This window comes from Sander vitreus, chromosome 11 (genome assembly GCF_031162955.1).
Source record: "Sander vitreus isolate 19-12246 chromosome 11, sanVit1, whole genome shotgun sequence".
NCBI lineage: Eukaryota > Metazoa > Chordata > Actinopteri > Perciformes > Percidae > Sander > Sander vitreus.
This window is the reverse complement of record NC_135865.1, coordinates 2121242-2137500: the sequence shown is the minus strand read 5'-3', so window position 1 is coordinate 2137500 and position 16259 is coordinate 2121242. Positions and strand designations below refer to the sequence as shown.

The 16259-nt window shown below is 39.6% G+C and overlaps 2 protein-coding genes across 4 annotated transcripts in view; one reads left to right on the top strand and one right to left on the bottom strand.

Annotated features, from left to right (window-relative positions):
- Positions 1-6217, top strand: part of LOC144525948 (interferon alpha/beta receptor 1a-like) — a 28420-nt gene extending 22203 nt beyond the window's left edge. The window contains exon 8 of the mRNA XM_078263022.1: positions 5375-6217. Within this exon, the coding sequence (XP_078119148.1) occupies positions 5375-5423 (49 nt within the window). The 3' untranslated portion in view covers positions 5424-6217. The remainder of the gene's footprint in view (positions 1-5374) is intronic.
- LOC144525946 (dnaJ homolog subfamily C member 3-like) lies at positions 1258-15668 on the bottom strand. 3 transcript variants are annotated; one of them, XM_078263018.1, is made up of 10 exons: positions 15491-15666; positions 14255-14365; positions 14031-14155; positions 12747-12899; positions 12173-12354; positions 9737-9856; positions 9254-9359; positions 9039-9159; positions 4264-4396; positions 1258-2169 (listed from the first exon to the last, which is right to left on the bottom strand). In XM_078263018.1, exons 1-10 carry the CDS (start codon positions 15591-15593, stop codon positions 1785-1787), a joined length of 1539 nt encoding a protein of 512 aa, XP_078119144.1. In that variant the 5' UTR covers positions 15594-15666; the 3' UTR covers positions 1258-1784. The 3 variants fall into 3 exon arrangements, with proteins under 3 accessions (XP_078119144.1, XP_078119145.1, XP_078119146.1); XM_078263019.1 differs by lacking the exon at positions 14031-14155; XM_078263020.1 differs by lacking the exons at positions 1258-2169; positions 4264-4396 and adding an exon at positions 4652-5297 and having other exon boundaries at positions 15491-15668.
- Between the last annotated feature and the right edge of the window lie 591 nt (positions 15669-16259).

The following is a 16259-nucleotide window of genomic DNA, read 5'->3' as shown; positions in this document are numbered from 1 at the left end:
GAGCGGTCATTTTGACCGCCAGATTCAAAACTCTATAATCTCTCATGATGAATACCCAATTGCACTATTGTATTGTATTAGGATATCTTACTATGTTCTAGTGTTAAGGAACAGTGTAAAATACCCTATATAATCATTCTATCACCCCTTTAACCCTCATTGCTGCCGAGAATTGCATCCAGGTAGCAAGGAAATGATAGAGTCTGATAAAACATTGTTGTCTCTAAATGTTCTAAAGTTATAATCATCAGTGATGAACATGACAAAGAAATGTATATAGCCTGCTTTTAAACAGTAGCTACTTTGCCTTATAAAATCATTATTTTCACTTGTGGATGCAAGTCTCGGCAGGGATGCGGAACTTGGCACATGTTCCCCTCTGATGACGGTCCATCTGCCGCTGCAGGACCTGGAGCTCACCGCCAGTGTTTGTTTGACTGTTAAAAAATGTTTAGCTAGTAGGAGTGGTAGGGTTCACAAAACCCACGGTTCGGTTCGTATCACGGTTTTAGGGTCACGGTTTTCGGTTCTGTACGGTTCTTGTTATTTTTTCTAACACTCCAGAAATATACTTCAGCATATGATATATAGCTTAATTATCCACAATGTATGATACAGTATTAAAAAACAGATATATCATGTAATCATGCACAAACTGAATCTGACTTGACTTTAAGCCCATTATTGAGACCATCTGTGAGGAAAGCTAGCTGAGATGTCGATACAGCAAGAGGGAAGACATTGATGATTTCAACATGCTTTTCATTTATTTGACAAAAAAAGAGAATGTGTATTGCCATCTACAGGGACTTATGTGCCTTTTTAGCACATGGAGATTGAAATATTACAGAATATCAATTGAAATAACTTGCATTTATCAAACTGCCAACTTCAGTGTAGACAAAAACATCAGCGTCCGCTGTACACTCTGCGTGGGAAGAAAACTTTTATCTACAGCAAAAAATTCCACCTCAAATCTGAGCAAGCACCTAGCAAGCCAGCACAGGAATGTGAAACTCACTGAAAACAACCCTGAACCCCCAACTGACATGACCGCTGCGGCTACATCCAATTCCACCGGGCGAACCTCCGAGGGCCCCTCTCCTGCTAAACAGGTGAAAATAGACTTAAAAGCGAGAGGACTTAGTGCCGCTGAACTGAAGAAGCTCGTCGCTGGCTATATTGTCGAGGACATGCTGCCAATTTCCACTGTTTTATTCAGGCCGTGCATCATAGTTTTGAAAAATAACTTAACTAGTAAAGTAACTAATTACTTTTGAAAATAAGTAATCAGTAAAGTAACTGGATTACTTTCTTGGAGAAGTAATCAGTAATCAGTAACTAATTACTATTTCCAAGTAACTTGACCAACACTGTTCGTGACAGTCTGAAAAAATGAAAATAAGCTCCTGCTGTGCTGGATGAGATTTCTCAGTCCAGGGTCTGAAGCTGAGTGGGTTGAAACCCTGGAAGCCCTGGGATCCTCCATGTTAGTGCTGATGACGATGACGACCCTGCTAGATTTTTCGGATTCATGGGGTCCTACCCTGGTCGTATCTGGTTCTCATGTCTAGAAAAAACACGTCGGAACACAACTTAAAATATACTCATACATAGCTTTTGAATTAGAAATCAATTTCCTCCAGGAATTAGTGTGTTGTGTGTGTGTATATATAGATTGTTACACGTTACCATTATGTTATAAGAGTAAAAATAGTCTTCCAACATTTTAGATCAGCTGATGATCAATACTTCTATACAATAAATCAAAAGTTTAGTTTAAGCTATGACGTTGCAGTTGGTTCAATGCCGGTAGAGTATATAAAAGGTTTGCTGAGATTGAAATCGTTGGAGCTTGTTTGCACAAAACTGATGCCCTGTAAAATAATAAAGGTCTCAGGCTGCTCAAAACAGCACGTAGTGAGCTGTTCCCAGCAGCCCCTCTGAGCCCTGGCATTTACTGGATGACTGGCAACCATAACAACTTTCCACTGACTCTCCAGACCACAAAACCTTTTACCTGGGTCAGTGAGAACCTCTTTGGCCAGAGCGATCTCAATGAACTTCTTCTCAGCCTTCTTCTTTTTATATGGATCCTGGAACATGTCAGGATGCCACTGTTGTGCCAGTCTCCTGTAGGCTTTCATAATGTCATTTTTCTGGGCAGTTCTGTTACAATGGGGAGCACATTATCAGCACATTTATTAAAAGATAAAAAAAATTGCATGTTGCATACATGTTGCACCTTGTACTTTGGCTTATTTTAAAGATCCCATGGCATGAAAATTTCATTTTATAAGGTTTTTTAACATTAATATGAGTTCCCCCAGCCTGCCTATGGTCCCCCAGTGGCTAGAAATGGTGATAGGTGTAAACCGAGCCCTGGGTATCCTGCTCTGCCTTTGAGAAAATGAAAGCTCAGATGGGCCGATCTGGAATCTTCCCTTTATGACGTCATAAGGGGAAAGGTTACCTCCCCTTTCTCTGCTTTGCCCATGGCAAGCTGGTCAAGGCCACACCTCCACCTTGCCCCCCCCCCGCCCTTCTAATGCATCCGCGGGTTTGAAAACCTTGACCTCCTTAGAAATCCTTTCCATAATGTTGTCAGTCAGACAGCGTCTGTCAACGGCAAAATGAACACTTTTGTGAAGCTAAATACAAGCTGGACAATTGTCCTATTAACTTACACTGTAGATGTTTCTCTGCTGCTGACTGCAGAGATGTCTCTTAATACTGGACCAATGTCAAAGATTGTTGTTCCCATCAGTCACTTAGACACAAAAACAGGAAAATAGGGTCCAGGTTGGCAAAAAACAGAAGTTACCCCTTAAGATGGTCTCCTTGCTGAGATTTCTGTATTTATTTCAGAATGTCCCTATTTTTTTTATCCCCCAAATCATACTTCAAGTTAATTGATTTTATTATTATGCCATTCATTTGTGGATATAAAGCACACAGGATCTCAATATCCAGCCTTCAGAAAATGAGGGAACATGGTGCTTTTTACATTATTACTGGGCCACCAATGTTAAGAGTCAGGGTATACTGGCAATATGCACATGATGAATCTGTAAAGGAATAGTTACAATAAAAGATCCTAACATAAAGAGACACTTTGCTTTGGTCAGCTACAATCAAAGTTTTCATTGTCCAAAACTCAATACTTCAGGTATTTACAGCTGAGAAGTATGTTCACTGAGCGTACACTTGCTCCCCACTTTTAGACCTGTCAAAAACGTTACAACTTTTTTGGACGCCTGGGTAACTCACCAGGTAGCGCGTGCGCCCATATTAAGAGGCTTAGTCCTCGATGCAGCGGCCGCAGGTTCAACTCCGACCTGCGGCCCTTTGCTGCATGTCATTCCCCCTCTCTCTCCCATTTCATGTCTAAGCTGTCCTGTTGGAAATAAAGGCCTAAAAAACACTTTTGGTGTCTTCTATTTCAGTGGTATTCAAGTGTCACTTTAACTCTGGACCCTGAAGCTGCTCTACTTGGGCATTCCACAACAATGCCCCCAATCTTGGTTTATGGCATGGTTACTGCCAAAGAGAACTATTCTGAAATTATGGAAATTAGGTTAAGAGAATTAGTGGACATCTTACAAGAGACTGAGATATGACTTGTCCGGCAACCCTGAGAAGTTCTTCAGCAGATAGAAACACGCAATGGTACAGCACATCAAGGAGCAGTAGAACTATCCTCTGAGTACCACACACCCGTTACCTTCTTTCCAGTAGTGAAGGGTCCTGAAATACTTGACTGTGAATATTGCCCTGACTCAGGTTTTTTGTCTTTCTTGTCACATTGTTACTATATGTGCCACTGATTTAAATATTCTGTCTGTTTCTCTGTTATTTATTTTCATTTTATGTATTTAGTTACCCCTTTTGGTTTTTGTAGAGAGGGGGAGCATGAGGTTTTCTGTTGTTGTTAAAAGTACCGTATTCGTCCACCAAAATAAAATGTCTTTCCTATACAAACTGGACCTAATAATACTTGTCCCAGTGTAAGGGTTACCACATCAGCTCCCAATAAAAAAAATTAAAAAAAACTTTTTATTACCAAGTGTGTTTTTATTGCCTTAAAATGAAAATCTATCTTGTCAATAGGGCTTTTAAACACACACATCTTTAAAAGGGGATCAAAGATGTGGTTCCAATGCAGTAAAAAAATTCTTCCCAACTTCCCTGTAAATATCCCTGTCTGGAAAAAACCTATATGAATGGAAGGAAATATCCCAAACTCCAGTGATCTGTGCCCACCTTTTCACTCCCAGGATCTCATAATAATCCCTCTTCTGAGACTCTTTGAGAAGTCGCTGAGCTCTTTTCAGACCTTTTTTAATCCGAGGGTCATTCTCGCTGTGTTTTGCAGCAGTCTCATAGTCCTTAATAGCTAGAAGAAAAACAAGGGGGACAGAATCAGTATTGCTTATTAATCCAAAGCAGCTAGTATGAAGTGAAGTACAGTATTTATTTTGTCATTCAACGGAAGGAAACACAGGACCTTTAAACTTGTTGTAGCAAGCATCCACTTAAAATGTTAAAGTGTCTTTGAGCAAGGCACTGGATCCTTCTATGTCATGAGGTATTGTTACTGTATGTGTCCTAGCCTCCAATTAGATGAACCAAATAAAGACACACACGAACGTACATGGATCAGCTGATAAATATTTAATTATTTTTCAATTTGTGCCTTAATTTGCTCAATTATCTTGACACCAACATTGCTGTGGCACAAGTCTATATCCGGTCTATTATACAAACAATGTTTAATAAATGTGTGAATGTATGACTTGGAGTACCATTGAAACTTTAATGAGTTACCCAAAGCCTGATCTAAAGTGCCCTTAACACAGGAGAACTGTGGTTGTGTGAGCATCCCATAAAAAAGAAAACCGTCCACAACTACAACGATGAGTGTAAATATATTGTTCTTAAAATCTTTCTAACTTAAGTGGATGGTGGAGTAACAACAATGACAGTGGAGAACGGTATCGTTGGGATCACTTTCAGAGCGACTGGATGAACGATAGAAACACTGACAGCCAATCAAAATCCAGTTTACAACATGGCACGGCAGATGAAACTGCGGAAAGATTACATAGGACTTGATAAAGTACTTGATTTTCACGACGGTAGTAGAACATCAGGTGACGTGTAGTCTATATCGACGACGTTTCACTTCCGGGATTTTTCAGGTGCCGTTGGATGTCCCTGATTTCGGCCAGATGTCCGTTACCTTCCGCCTTCCTTCCCGAGGCTATTTAGCAGAGGCACCATGGCTCCGTCCGACGCTTAGCGCCGCCCAAGAAGATTGAGATTGGTTTAAAGAAATGCCAATTAACCAGAGCACGTTTTTCTCCCATCCCAGAATGCTGTGTGGACTAGCCAGACCCTCCTCTGCAGAGCTGCGAGACTAGGTGACATGTAAAATGGCCGGGACACAAAGAATTCCGGGCGATTTCACCATCGGCAATCACTGGACTTTCCACATCTTACAGACTATACTTACTCCTAAAACACTGGGCTCCACACCTAACTGTAATTATACTGTATGGGATAAATGCACTAACAGATGACTTGGACATAGTAGTTATATGCTTTAATTAAGATATGGACATCCTGCTGTATTTATCTATATTCAGTCTTTATTGGGCTTTTGTATATTCAAAGTGGATTTGGTGATGAGCAGAAAGATTGTTAAATGAGGCACAATTTAACTGGATATGAGCATGCATCCCTTTTCTGACTATATGCTGCTCGACAGCATTTTATTTCGATTTTTACATTAAAATCACTTCTGGGGCAACCTCTAGCTCACCTAGTAGAGTGTGCGCCCCATGTAGGCTGAGTCCTTTGCAGCGGCCCAGGTTAGAATCTGACCTGCAGCTCTTTGCTGCATGCCATCCCCTCTCTCTCTCCCTCTCCCCCTTTCCTGTCTATCCACTGTTACTATCTAATAAAGGGAAAAGCCTCCAAAAAATAATTAAAAAAAGAAATCTCTTCTGAAGGCACCCAAATTACAACAGATAAAATGATCAGAAGGTAAGAGTCTTAATGATGTGTCATTGATATTTTAACTTCATCTCCCTGTGTATTTCTTGTGGTGTTACAAGGCCACCCTGTGTTAGACTCCTGCCATGACACCAGTGTACAATGTACTGTAGTACAGTAGGAGTATTACAACATACACTCAGCTGCCAGTTTATTCAGGTTCACCTAGCTAAAACCTTCATGAAGGTAGGATTTGTTACAGGACTGTTGTATTTCTACTGAATTCATTTTAGCTAGGTGTACCTAATAAACTGAAAACTAAGTGACAATTTCAGTAACTTCATTTAAACGGCTGTGTTCTTATAACTAACACTTTTATATAGGCCTTAGTGGTCCCCTAATACTGTATCTGAAGTCTCTTTTATATAGACCTTAGTGGTCCCCTAATACTGTATCTGAAGTCTCTTTTATATAGGCCTTAGTGGTCCCCTAATACTGTATCTGAAGTCTCTTTTATATAGGCCTTAGTGGTCCCCTAATACTGTATCTGAAGTCTCTTTTATATAGACCTTAGTGGTCCCCTAATACTGTATCTGAAGTCTCTTTTATATAGACCTTAGTGGTCCCCTAATACTGTATCTGAAGTCTCTTTTATATAGACCTTAGTGGTTCCCCTAATACTGTATCTGAAGTCTCTTTTATATAGGCCTTAGTGGTCCCCTAATACTGTATCTGAAGTCTCTTTTATATAGGCCTTAGTGGTCCCCTAATACTGTATCTGAAGTCTCTTTTATATAGGCCTTAGTGGTCCCCTAATACTGTATCTGAAGTCTCTTTTATATAGGCCTTAGTGGTCCACTAATACTGTATCTGAAGTCTCTTTTATATAGGCCTTAGTGGTCCCCTAATACTGTATCTGAAGTCTCTTTTATATAGGCCTTAGTGGTCCCCTAATACTGTATCTGAAGTCTCTTTTATATAGGCCTTAGTGGTCCCCTAATACTGTATCTGAAGTCTCTTTTATATAGGCCTTAGTGGTCCCCTAATACTGTATCTGAAGTCTCTTTTATATAGACCTTAGTGGTCCCCTAATACTGTATCTGAAGTCTCTTTTATATAGGCCTTAGTGGTCCCCTAATACTGTATCTGAAGTCTCTTTTATATAGACCTTAGTGGTCCCCTAATACTGTATCTGAAGTCTCTTTTATATAGGCCTTAGTGGTCCCCTAATACTGTATCTGAAGTCTCTTTTATATAGACCTTAGTGGTCCCCCTAATACTGTATCTGAAGTCTCTTTTATATAGGCCTTAGTGGTCCCCTAATACTGTATCTGAAGTCTCTTTTATATAGACCTTAGTGGTCCCCTAATACTGTATCTGAAGTCTCTTTTATATAGGCCTTAGTGGTCCCCTAATACTGTATCTGAAGTCTCTTTTATATAGGCCTTAGTGGTCCCCTAATACTGTATCTGAAGTCTCTTTTATATAGACCTTAGTGGTCCCCCTAATACTGTATCTGAAGTCTCTTTTATATAGACCTTAGTGGTCCCCCTAATACTGTATCTGAAGTCTCTTTTATATAGACCTTAGTGGTCCCCTAATACTGTATCTGAAGTCTCTTTTATATAGGCCTTAGTGGTCCCCCTAATACTGTATCTGAAGTCTCTTTTATATAGACCTTAGTGGTCCCCTAATACTGTATCTGAAGTCTCTTTTATATAGGCCTTAGTGGTCCCCTAATACTGTATCTGAAGTCTCTTTTATATAGACCTTAGTGGTCCCCCTAATACTGTATCTGAAGTCTCTTTTATATAGGCCTTAGTGGTCCCCTAATACTGTATCTGAAGTCTCTTTTATATAGACCTTAGTGGTCCCCTAATACTGTATCTGAAGTCTCTTTTATATAGGCCTTAGTGGTCCCCTAATACTGTATCTGAAGTCTCTTTTATATAGACCTTAGTGGTCCCCTAATACTGTATCTGAAGTCTCTTTTATATAGGCCTTAGTGGTCCCCCTAATACTGTATCTGAAGTCTCTTTTATATAGGCCTTAGTGGTCCCCCTAATACTGTATCTGAAGTCTCTTTTATATAGACCTTAGTGGTCCCCCTAATACTGTATCTGAAGTCTCTTTTATATAGACCTTAGTGGTCCCCTAATACTGTATCTGAAGTCTCTTTTATATAGACCTTAGTGGTCCCCTAATACTGTATCTGAAGTCTCTTTTATATAGGCCTTAGTGGTCCCCTAATACTGTATCTGAAGTCTCTTTTATATAGGCCTTAGTGGTCCCCTAATACTGTATCTGAAGTCTCTTTTATATAGGCCTTAGTGGTCCCCTAATACTGTATCTGAAGTCTCTTTTATATAGACCTTAGTGGTCCCCCTAATACTGTATCTGAAGTCTCTTTTATATAGGCCTTAGTGGTCCCCTAATACTGTATCTGAAGTCTCTTTTATATAGGCCTTAGTGGTCCCCTAATACTGTATCTGAAGTCTCTTTTATATAGGCCTTAGTGGTCCCCTAATACTGTATCTGAAGTCTCTTTTATATAGGCCTTAGTGGTCCCCTAATACTGTATCTGGAGTCTCTTTTATATAGGCCTTAGTGGTCCCCTAATACTGTATCTGAAGTCTCTTTTATATAGGCCTTAGTGGTCCCCTTAATACTGTATCTGAAGTCTCTTTTATATAGGCCTTAGTGGTCCCCCTAATACTGTATCTGAAGTCTCTTTTATATAGGCCTTAGTGGTCCCCTAATACTGTATCTGAAGTCTCTTTTATATAGGCCTTAGTGGTCCCCTAATGACTGTATCTGAAGTCTCTTTTTCATATAGGCCTTAGTGGTCCCCCAATACTGCATCTGAAGTCTCGTTTTATACAGGCCTTAGTGGTCTATCGCTTTCTAGCCACTGGGGGACCATAGGCAGGCTGGGGGAACTCATATTAACGTTAAAAAACCTCATAAACTGAAATTTTCATGCCATGGGACCTTTAAATGAATAGATCTGAACTACATACAACTACATCTGACAGGCTTACCTTCCTCATACTCTTCCTCTTGGACATATGCCTCAGCTCTGTCCTTCAGCACGCTAACGTTCTCCGGGTCTGCCTGGAGGACTTCGCCACACACTGAGATAGCTCTGCCGGCCTGCTGGCCCTGCTCGTGACACAAGGAAAGCATGTTGGATAGATGTATTGTTGAAGACACAGAGTGAGTTAATGCGTCTTGTGGGAGCAGTAAGGGGTCTTACCTGTACCAACGCATGGCACATGCGCTCCTTGGCGAGGAGAGAGAAATGGCACACGTTGGGCTCGGTCTTCATCACTGCCTCGTATTTTCTCACTGCGTCTGTATACCTAAAAGAGCAGGAGGCAGGTGGGGGTTAGAACAACGCTGTGACACTGTCAATACGGCAGACTGCAACATGGATCACTGCACCCACAAACATTGAGCGCTCTGTGATTCGCTGTTTACTCTTGGGAATATTTGCATGTCAAATATAATGTCACATCCATTCACTTTAAGATGGGATTTGCATGCCTCTTTGTGAGATCAGAAAGTTGGGCGTGCTTGAGGGAAAGGAAGCAGTCATTCTGCAGCTGATGCAATCCCTGATATTCAGAGGATGTTATTTTATATTGTCAAGGATTTACTATCTCACACACGCACGCACGCACGCACGCACGCACGCACGCACGCACACACACACACACACACACACACACACACACACCTCTGCTCTCGGATGAGTTCCTCTGCAGACTGGATCTGATTGTTGAGCTTCTTGGCCTGCTCGTAATGGCTGTAACAGTGTTTGTGATCAGGATCAAGCTTCAGGCACTCGCGCACCTCACTGCAGATCAGACAAAAGGACGAACATATAGTCATAACAGGCTAATATTTTCCCTGATGGATGTGCTAAATGTCCATACTTTAAAATAACACAAGATTTACAGTAAACTATGTGGTCGTATTTGAAGCTATAGTTTGCATTGTTGTTAGACAAATATCCCATAATGTATCGTTTCTGTGGGTCCTTGTGATCATTGCTCCCTGGTGCCAATCTAGTGTTTCTGTCTTTAACATTTGCCTTTATTGCTTGCGACATTACATTGAGTATTTTTACAGTGTTAATTATTGACTTTGTTAGCTACGTATGCAAGTTATAATGAGCTGAATACCAATTAACGGTATGTGCCAGCTATTAAAAATCTTAAAATGATCATTTTTATGTGACTTTTCAGGGCAACATGAGACTTACAGAGGTACAAAATGGCAAGCTAGGGACTGATTGTGCATGCAGTCAACTGCAAATATTGATAATATTGAAGTGGAAATGTCCAAGTCATGACTATAATATATATTGGGACTTTGAGGTGTCATCACCACAAAATGAACATTATAGGCCGGGAGCCAGGTCCACTCCTCAGGATGTTTTTTGCTACCTTTTTTTCACTATTATTTCCTATTATCTTATACCTTTTTGTTGATAAGGTATAAGTTGATAATGACCACCCCCAACTCGGCCCCGTTTGGTCTCAGGGGCCAAAAAACACCTTTTTTGGGAAAAGCTTTTGGCAGAATGATGTAATTGTGAATATTAAGGTACCGCAGCTACATAAATGGTCATATAACCCTAATATTTTGCATGGTGTATCCTGACACATAGGGGAAACTAGCAGAAAAAGGTTCTGGGTATTGCTGCCTTTTTGCTGTCAAATATCACCCTCAACATAGCCCAAAAAACTAAAAAATGTCTGTCCACCTGACAAATTGTCATCAATGATCATTTTCAAGCATTTTATTATAGATATCACTGCCTCAAATGTACATGAATAAGCTTCTGAGTTAAGTCCAAGATGACCTTTCTAGCTAGAGGCTGATCACTTTTGATGACAATTTGTCAGGTGGACAGACATTATTTTAGTTTTTTGGGCTATGTTGAGGGTGATATTTGACAGCAAAAAGGCAGCAACACCCAGAACCTTTTTCTTCTAGTTTCCCCTATGTGTCAGGATACACCATGCAAAATATTAGGGTTATATGACCATTTATGTAGCTGCGGTACCGGCCTATTAAGTTTCGAGAAAATCTCATATTGCATTGTATTGTGAGATATCTTATGTTAATTTGTCCACCTCCTCATGACATAAAAACAAATGCAAGAAATATACAGTATCTATCCATTTATCTATCTATCTATCTATCTATCTATCTATCTATCTATCTATCTATCTATCTATCTATCTATCCATCTATCCATCCATCCATCATCTATCCATCCATCCATCCATCCATCTATTTATATATGTATCTATGTATCTATCTATCTAATTTTGATGTAATCTATTGGAGATATGATTATGCCAATATGTTGAATCCCCTTAGTCAGTGTGTGATTTTCCAGGGGGGATGCGTGGGATTTCCCCCTTTCTGGTCTACATATCCCTGCCTCTGCTGAATTATTTGTATCCCCGGTGGTGACAAAATGTATCCCCTCCCTCAAAGTGATCAATGCTACTTAACCAATAGACCATATATTATATGAGTAAAGCACTGTAACATGAGCTAGCGATAGAAGGATAACATCCGAGCAGCAGTTGCTGGTTGTATTTAGCCTCTACAGAGCTCCGGGACGCCGGCTACCAGCGGAAGTTGTTTAGCCGCCAACAGGTGACTGCGAGCCGGCTACAGGCGCCGCCAGATGACGGTCCTTTCAGGGGCCGTGGTAGTGGAGATTAGCCAGAAAAAGTGAGCGTCATGCGGCGATGACCGTTAAGTTTAGGCACCAAAACGACTCGTTAAGTTTAGGAAAAAGAAGGTGCTTGGATTAAAAAACTCCCGAGGAACTAAGGAGCGTTTCCTAAGTGAAGATTTTCACAGCGAAGTGAACTGCGCTTTTTTCCAGCGTGAAAGCGTTGTATTTTTCATTGAATACTGAAATGCATAGTTAAGTGTTTGTCTTCCTGGACATTCATGGTATTTCAAGGGGGATTTAATTCATGTTTTGTTTTGTGGTGCATGATCAAAAAACATCCTCCTCCTTTTTTTCACAAATCACACCCTGACCTTAGTAATTAGGAAGTTATCTTACAGTGACACTTTGTTACAGTAAATCTTGGTACTTGTCCCAGTGTCTGATACGTAGCAGTCTGCAAGTGGGTCTTACATGAGGGACATCTCATGGTCTCCAAGATTATAATAGATGGTGGCGAGTTGGTAGAAAGCCTGGGTATTGTCACTCTTTAACTTGGATGCAGCTTTGAGGTCACCAATGGCCTTCCCCATCTCTCCCATTTGAATAAAACACTCTGCTCGAATCTCACGAGAGGTTGCATCCCAAACGCAAGTCTGTAACAGACGGACAATATGTCTTACACAGCGGTGGTATTCACATCCTTTAATTAAGTAAAATTACTAATACCACACTGTCAAATAATCTTACAAAAAAGTAAAAGTCCTGCATGAAAAATGTTACTTTAGTAAAAATATGTAAGTATCATCAGGAAAATGTCCTTAAAGCATTAAAAGAAAAAGTAAAAGTGTTTAACGGTCTAATCATTTCAGCTGGACTTGTAGGCCTATATATTGTTGGGTAGTTTATATATTATAATAAAACATCAGATTTTATGGTCTTACAAACTGCAGTACTAGTTAGTTTACAAATGCTCTTCAGACTCAGCAGTAAAGTTAACACGGTCAATGTCGTGCTTGCAGGACAATCAGACAGGTAGGTATCTTACCTCAATGACAGTGTTGAGCTGGGCAGCAGCTGTCTCATAATCCCTTCTCCAGAAGCTGATGCGTGCCTGAGCCACCAGCCGCTCAATCTCATCTGATTTTGTCAGCAGACTCTGGGCTTCCCTCATCTCTTCGGCGCTAGGGTTGGACTTCAGCTGGAACATTGCAAGGCAACACAATACATTACATGCTAATGGTCATGATTAAAGCAGTGTCACTAGAAAAAAAAGAGTGACTTAAGAAAATTGTATTTAGTCCTTTACCAACACATATATATGAGCCCTTATACAGTATTTTTGAAGAGGTACTTGTGTTGCCTTCAAGCATTGCCTTACAGAGCATTTGCAGTGCTCACCATTCCCTAAACCCATTCAATTCTAATCACCTGCATCATAGATGTCATCATATTCACGAGAGCAATCTCAGCTAACAACACATCCTTTACAAATAGACCTGGGTGTACTGAAAGTGTTTCCTGCTAGCTCAGCTTAGGAAAAAAGAATAATAATGAATAAATGTGATGCATTAACCTTGGGAAACATTTACACAATTATTATATAATTTCTATTACATACAAACTCCCAAAAAGTGACAAACAGTACAAGACAATACAAGACTGACCACTGAGCTTCAAACTACATATAATAAAGCTAATCAAAAGGTGACTGGTTTCTTTGTGTTCAATACAAATAAATGTAAAGGCAAGGAATTAATGATCAAAACAGGCTTATGAGGCTGCAGGCCCACCACATGCCCTTGGCACAATATGACAGTTAAGTCCATTCAGCTCATCAATAACAAAACCTCTCATGTTGTCGACCTCATAATATAACTGGACAGTATGATGAAATAAATCAATGATCAATGAAGCTGTTCATAAGTTAAACTATTGCCCTTCTTTCAAATGATATTGAAAAAACACTAAGCCTAGTTTTCTTTGCTTCAGAGATTTCCTCTCCGAAGGCGAGCCTGTATGGAGAGAGGAGTGCAGACTTATCAACATAGCTGACATAGTCTTCCCATTGTCAGACCTATCTCCACAGCGCTGCAGCTGACTTCACTGACTGGTTTCCCAGCATAGTTGTGCCTTGGGTTCATATACAAGTTGCACATATATTGCATAGCCTTTACAAATATACCAGTTTCTTCCAATGATTTGTGTCCAGTAGATGTGTTCCTCATACAGTTCTGTCAGACCAACAATATAAGTCTGCAGTATGACAAACTGTGTGCAACTATGTGAAAATAAAAGTTTCAGACCAACTGATGTAAAAACACAAACTCACAGATGTGAAGTCCGGTTTGAGTTCAATAGCTCTGCTCAAATCTTGCAGTGCAGACTTTGACTTCCTCATTGCTAGAAAGACTATAGCTCTCCTGTAGTAGGCCATGCAGTTTTTGGGACCCCCATCTGACAAAAGGATACAGTTAACATGACTAAACAAGTTTGGGGTTCAATTTCCTGCTGTAAAAATATATATTTAAAATGTGGCATGCTTCTGTCACTTACCCACAGCAGCATGGAAATGAGAGAGGGCATCGGCTAGCTGACCAGCATCGAGCAGTTTCTTCCCCATCAGCATATGACTGTCTACACTCCCATACCTGTGACATTTCACTCCTGAAAAACATGCACAATACTGATATCCTGCACCACAATACCAAGCATATTAGCACAGACTAGTTACTACAGTAACGTTAATGTTCCTAATGTATCCACATTAAGTATTGACAAATGATAGGCGGTAGCATGAAATGTTAGCATTATCAAGTCTGTAACGTTAATTATGAGAGCGATGACGAGCTAGCTGTCACATGTAAGCATGTTAACATTACACCTGTAGGCTCAAACTAACTAGTTACTTTAACTAATAAGCTCAAATCGGTTTGCTTCAATATAAGTTAACATAACTGATTAGTTGGAGTATGGCATGCCGTTTAGGAAATGATTATATATACAGTGTGTGTGTGTATATATATATATATATATATATATATATATATATATATATATATACAGTGTATATATATACAGTGTGTATATATATATATATATATATATATATATATATATATATATATATATGTGAAGTTTGAATTTATGGAACGATACTTAAATATATGGAATGGAACGTGAGAATATTAAATGAAAGTCTGAATAATGGAATAAAGTTTGAATATATAGAATGAAAGTCTATGGAATGAAAGTCTGAAAATTGGATGGATTAATTGATAATTGTATAACTTTTTTTTAAATTGATTTATTTTGTCTTGGGGCTTAGTATTTCTAAATGTCTTACTTCTAGATTCAGAAAACAGCTGGATTATGTTTCTGTTTCGGCGTATTGGGAACAAAGATGACTTAGGCTATTTGTTTGAGTTTCCCTCAGCCAGAAAATCATGACTATTAAAGTGTAGCATATGTCGTCATATCTATCATATCTGACTGTGTTTCTATGTTTTAGACTAAACTTTTAGTTGACGCTGGCATCGCTTTGATTACTTTGTAAATTTGAGCATGTGTGCAAACTATATAGTACAGTATTTGGAGCAGAAGTTGTCATTAAACAGCATCCCTGGTCATTAACTAGATGGGTTACTTTCAATCCAATGCTGTAGAGACATCTGCGATTACATACCACATCATAGTTGATACATAGTTGTTCCAGGGGGCAAATAAGAATTACGTAACGTTACTTGCTATCGTTAGCTTTCCAAGCAAAGTAATGTATAGTCAGGTTCTGACCTTCATATCTCATGTCCATCAAAACAAGAACATATGGGATGTAAGTCAGTAGAGTTGGATACCGAACTTTGATCATTTTAAGCACCGACCAAATTGCCTCCATAGCATCGAGTATCGAAAACGAAAAGTGGCTCCAATACAAAATTCCAATAGGAGTAAAACCTATATGAGCAAATCACATCAGCGTCAGTGAACCAATAAGCATGCAGCATGCTTTAATAATGCTGATGATTGGCTGTCTACATGTCATAGAAGCTCTGTTTTATGAGTGTGCGCCTCACATAGGGTTAAAGGAGCTGGAAAAAAAAAAGAAAAAGAGTTGTAAGGTTGTCATATTTTTTTTTTTTAAACAGGTTTTTATAAAATTGGTATCAAAAATAGTATCATTCAGGAACAGGTATCAAAGTCACAGCATTGGTATGGTATCAGTACCGAACGCTTTTGAATAATACCCAGCCCTACTTAACAGTTTTCAATACTGAGTGCTGTACCACTGCATGTTTAAGTTGGTGTTTATGCTATAGTATGTGTTGTGCCTGTCATTGTCAATTTCCTTTTATTTATAGGTTTTCTGCTTTGGCAATATAGGCGTGCACACACCACCCTGGGAGGCGACTGTGGGAGACAGAAGGCCCAGCGCCGACAAGGACATTTCTACATGATTCACTCCAATACGTCATGCAAGATTCACTACAAAATATCATGCAAGTCACTACAAACTATAGTGTTGAGGCTACATACACATCACAACAATGTGTCACCCGGTGCA

What these genes read in the sequence shown, in the direction of transcription:
- LOC144525946 (XM_078263018.1), bottom strand. Translation starts at nt 15,593, where the DNA reads ATGGAGGCAATTTGGTCGGTGCTTAAAATGATCAAAGTTCGGTATCCA. An exon ending in TGTGCCATGCGTTGGTACAG is followed by an intron (nt 9,160 to 9,253) that starts GTAAGACCCCTT and finishes TGTCACGAGCAG; the next exon opens with GGCCAGCAGGCCGGCAGAGC. An exon ending in AGAGGAAGAGTATGAGGAAG is followed by an intron (nt 4,397 to 9,038) that starts GTAAGCCTGTCA and finishes TTTTTCTTCTAG; the next exon opens with CTATTAAGGACTATGAGACT.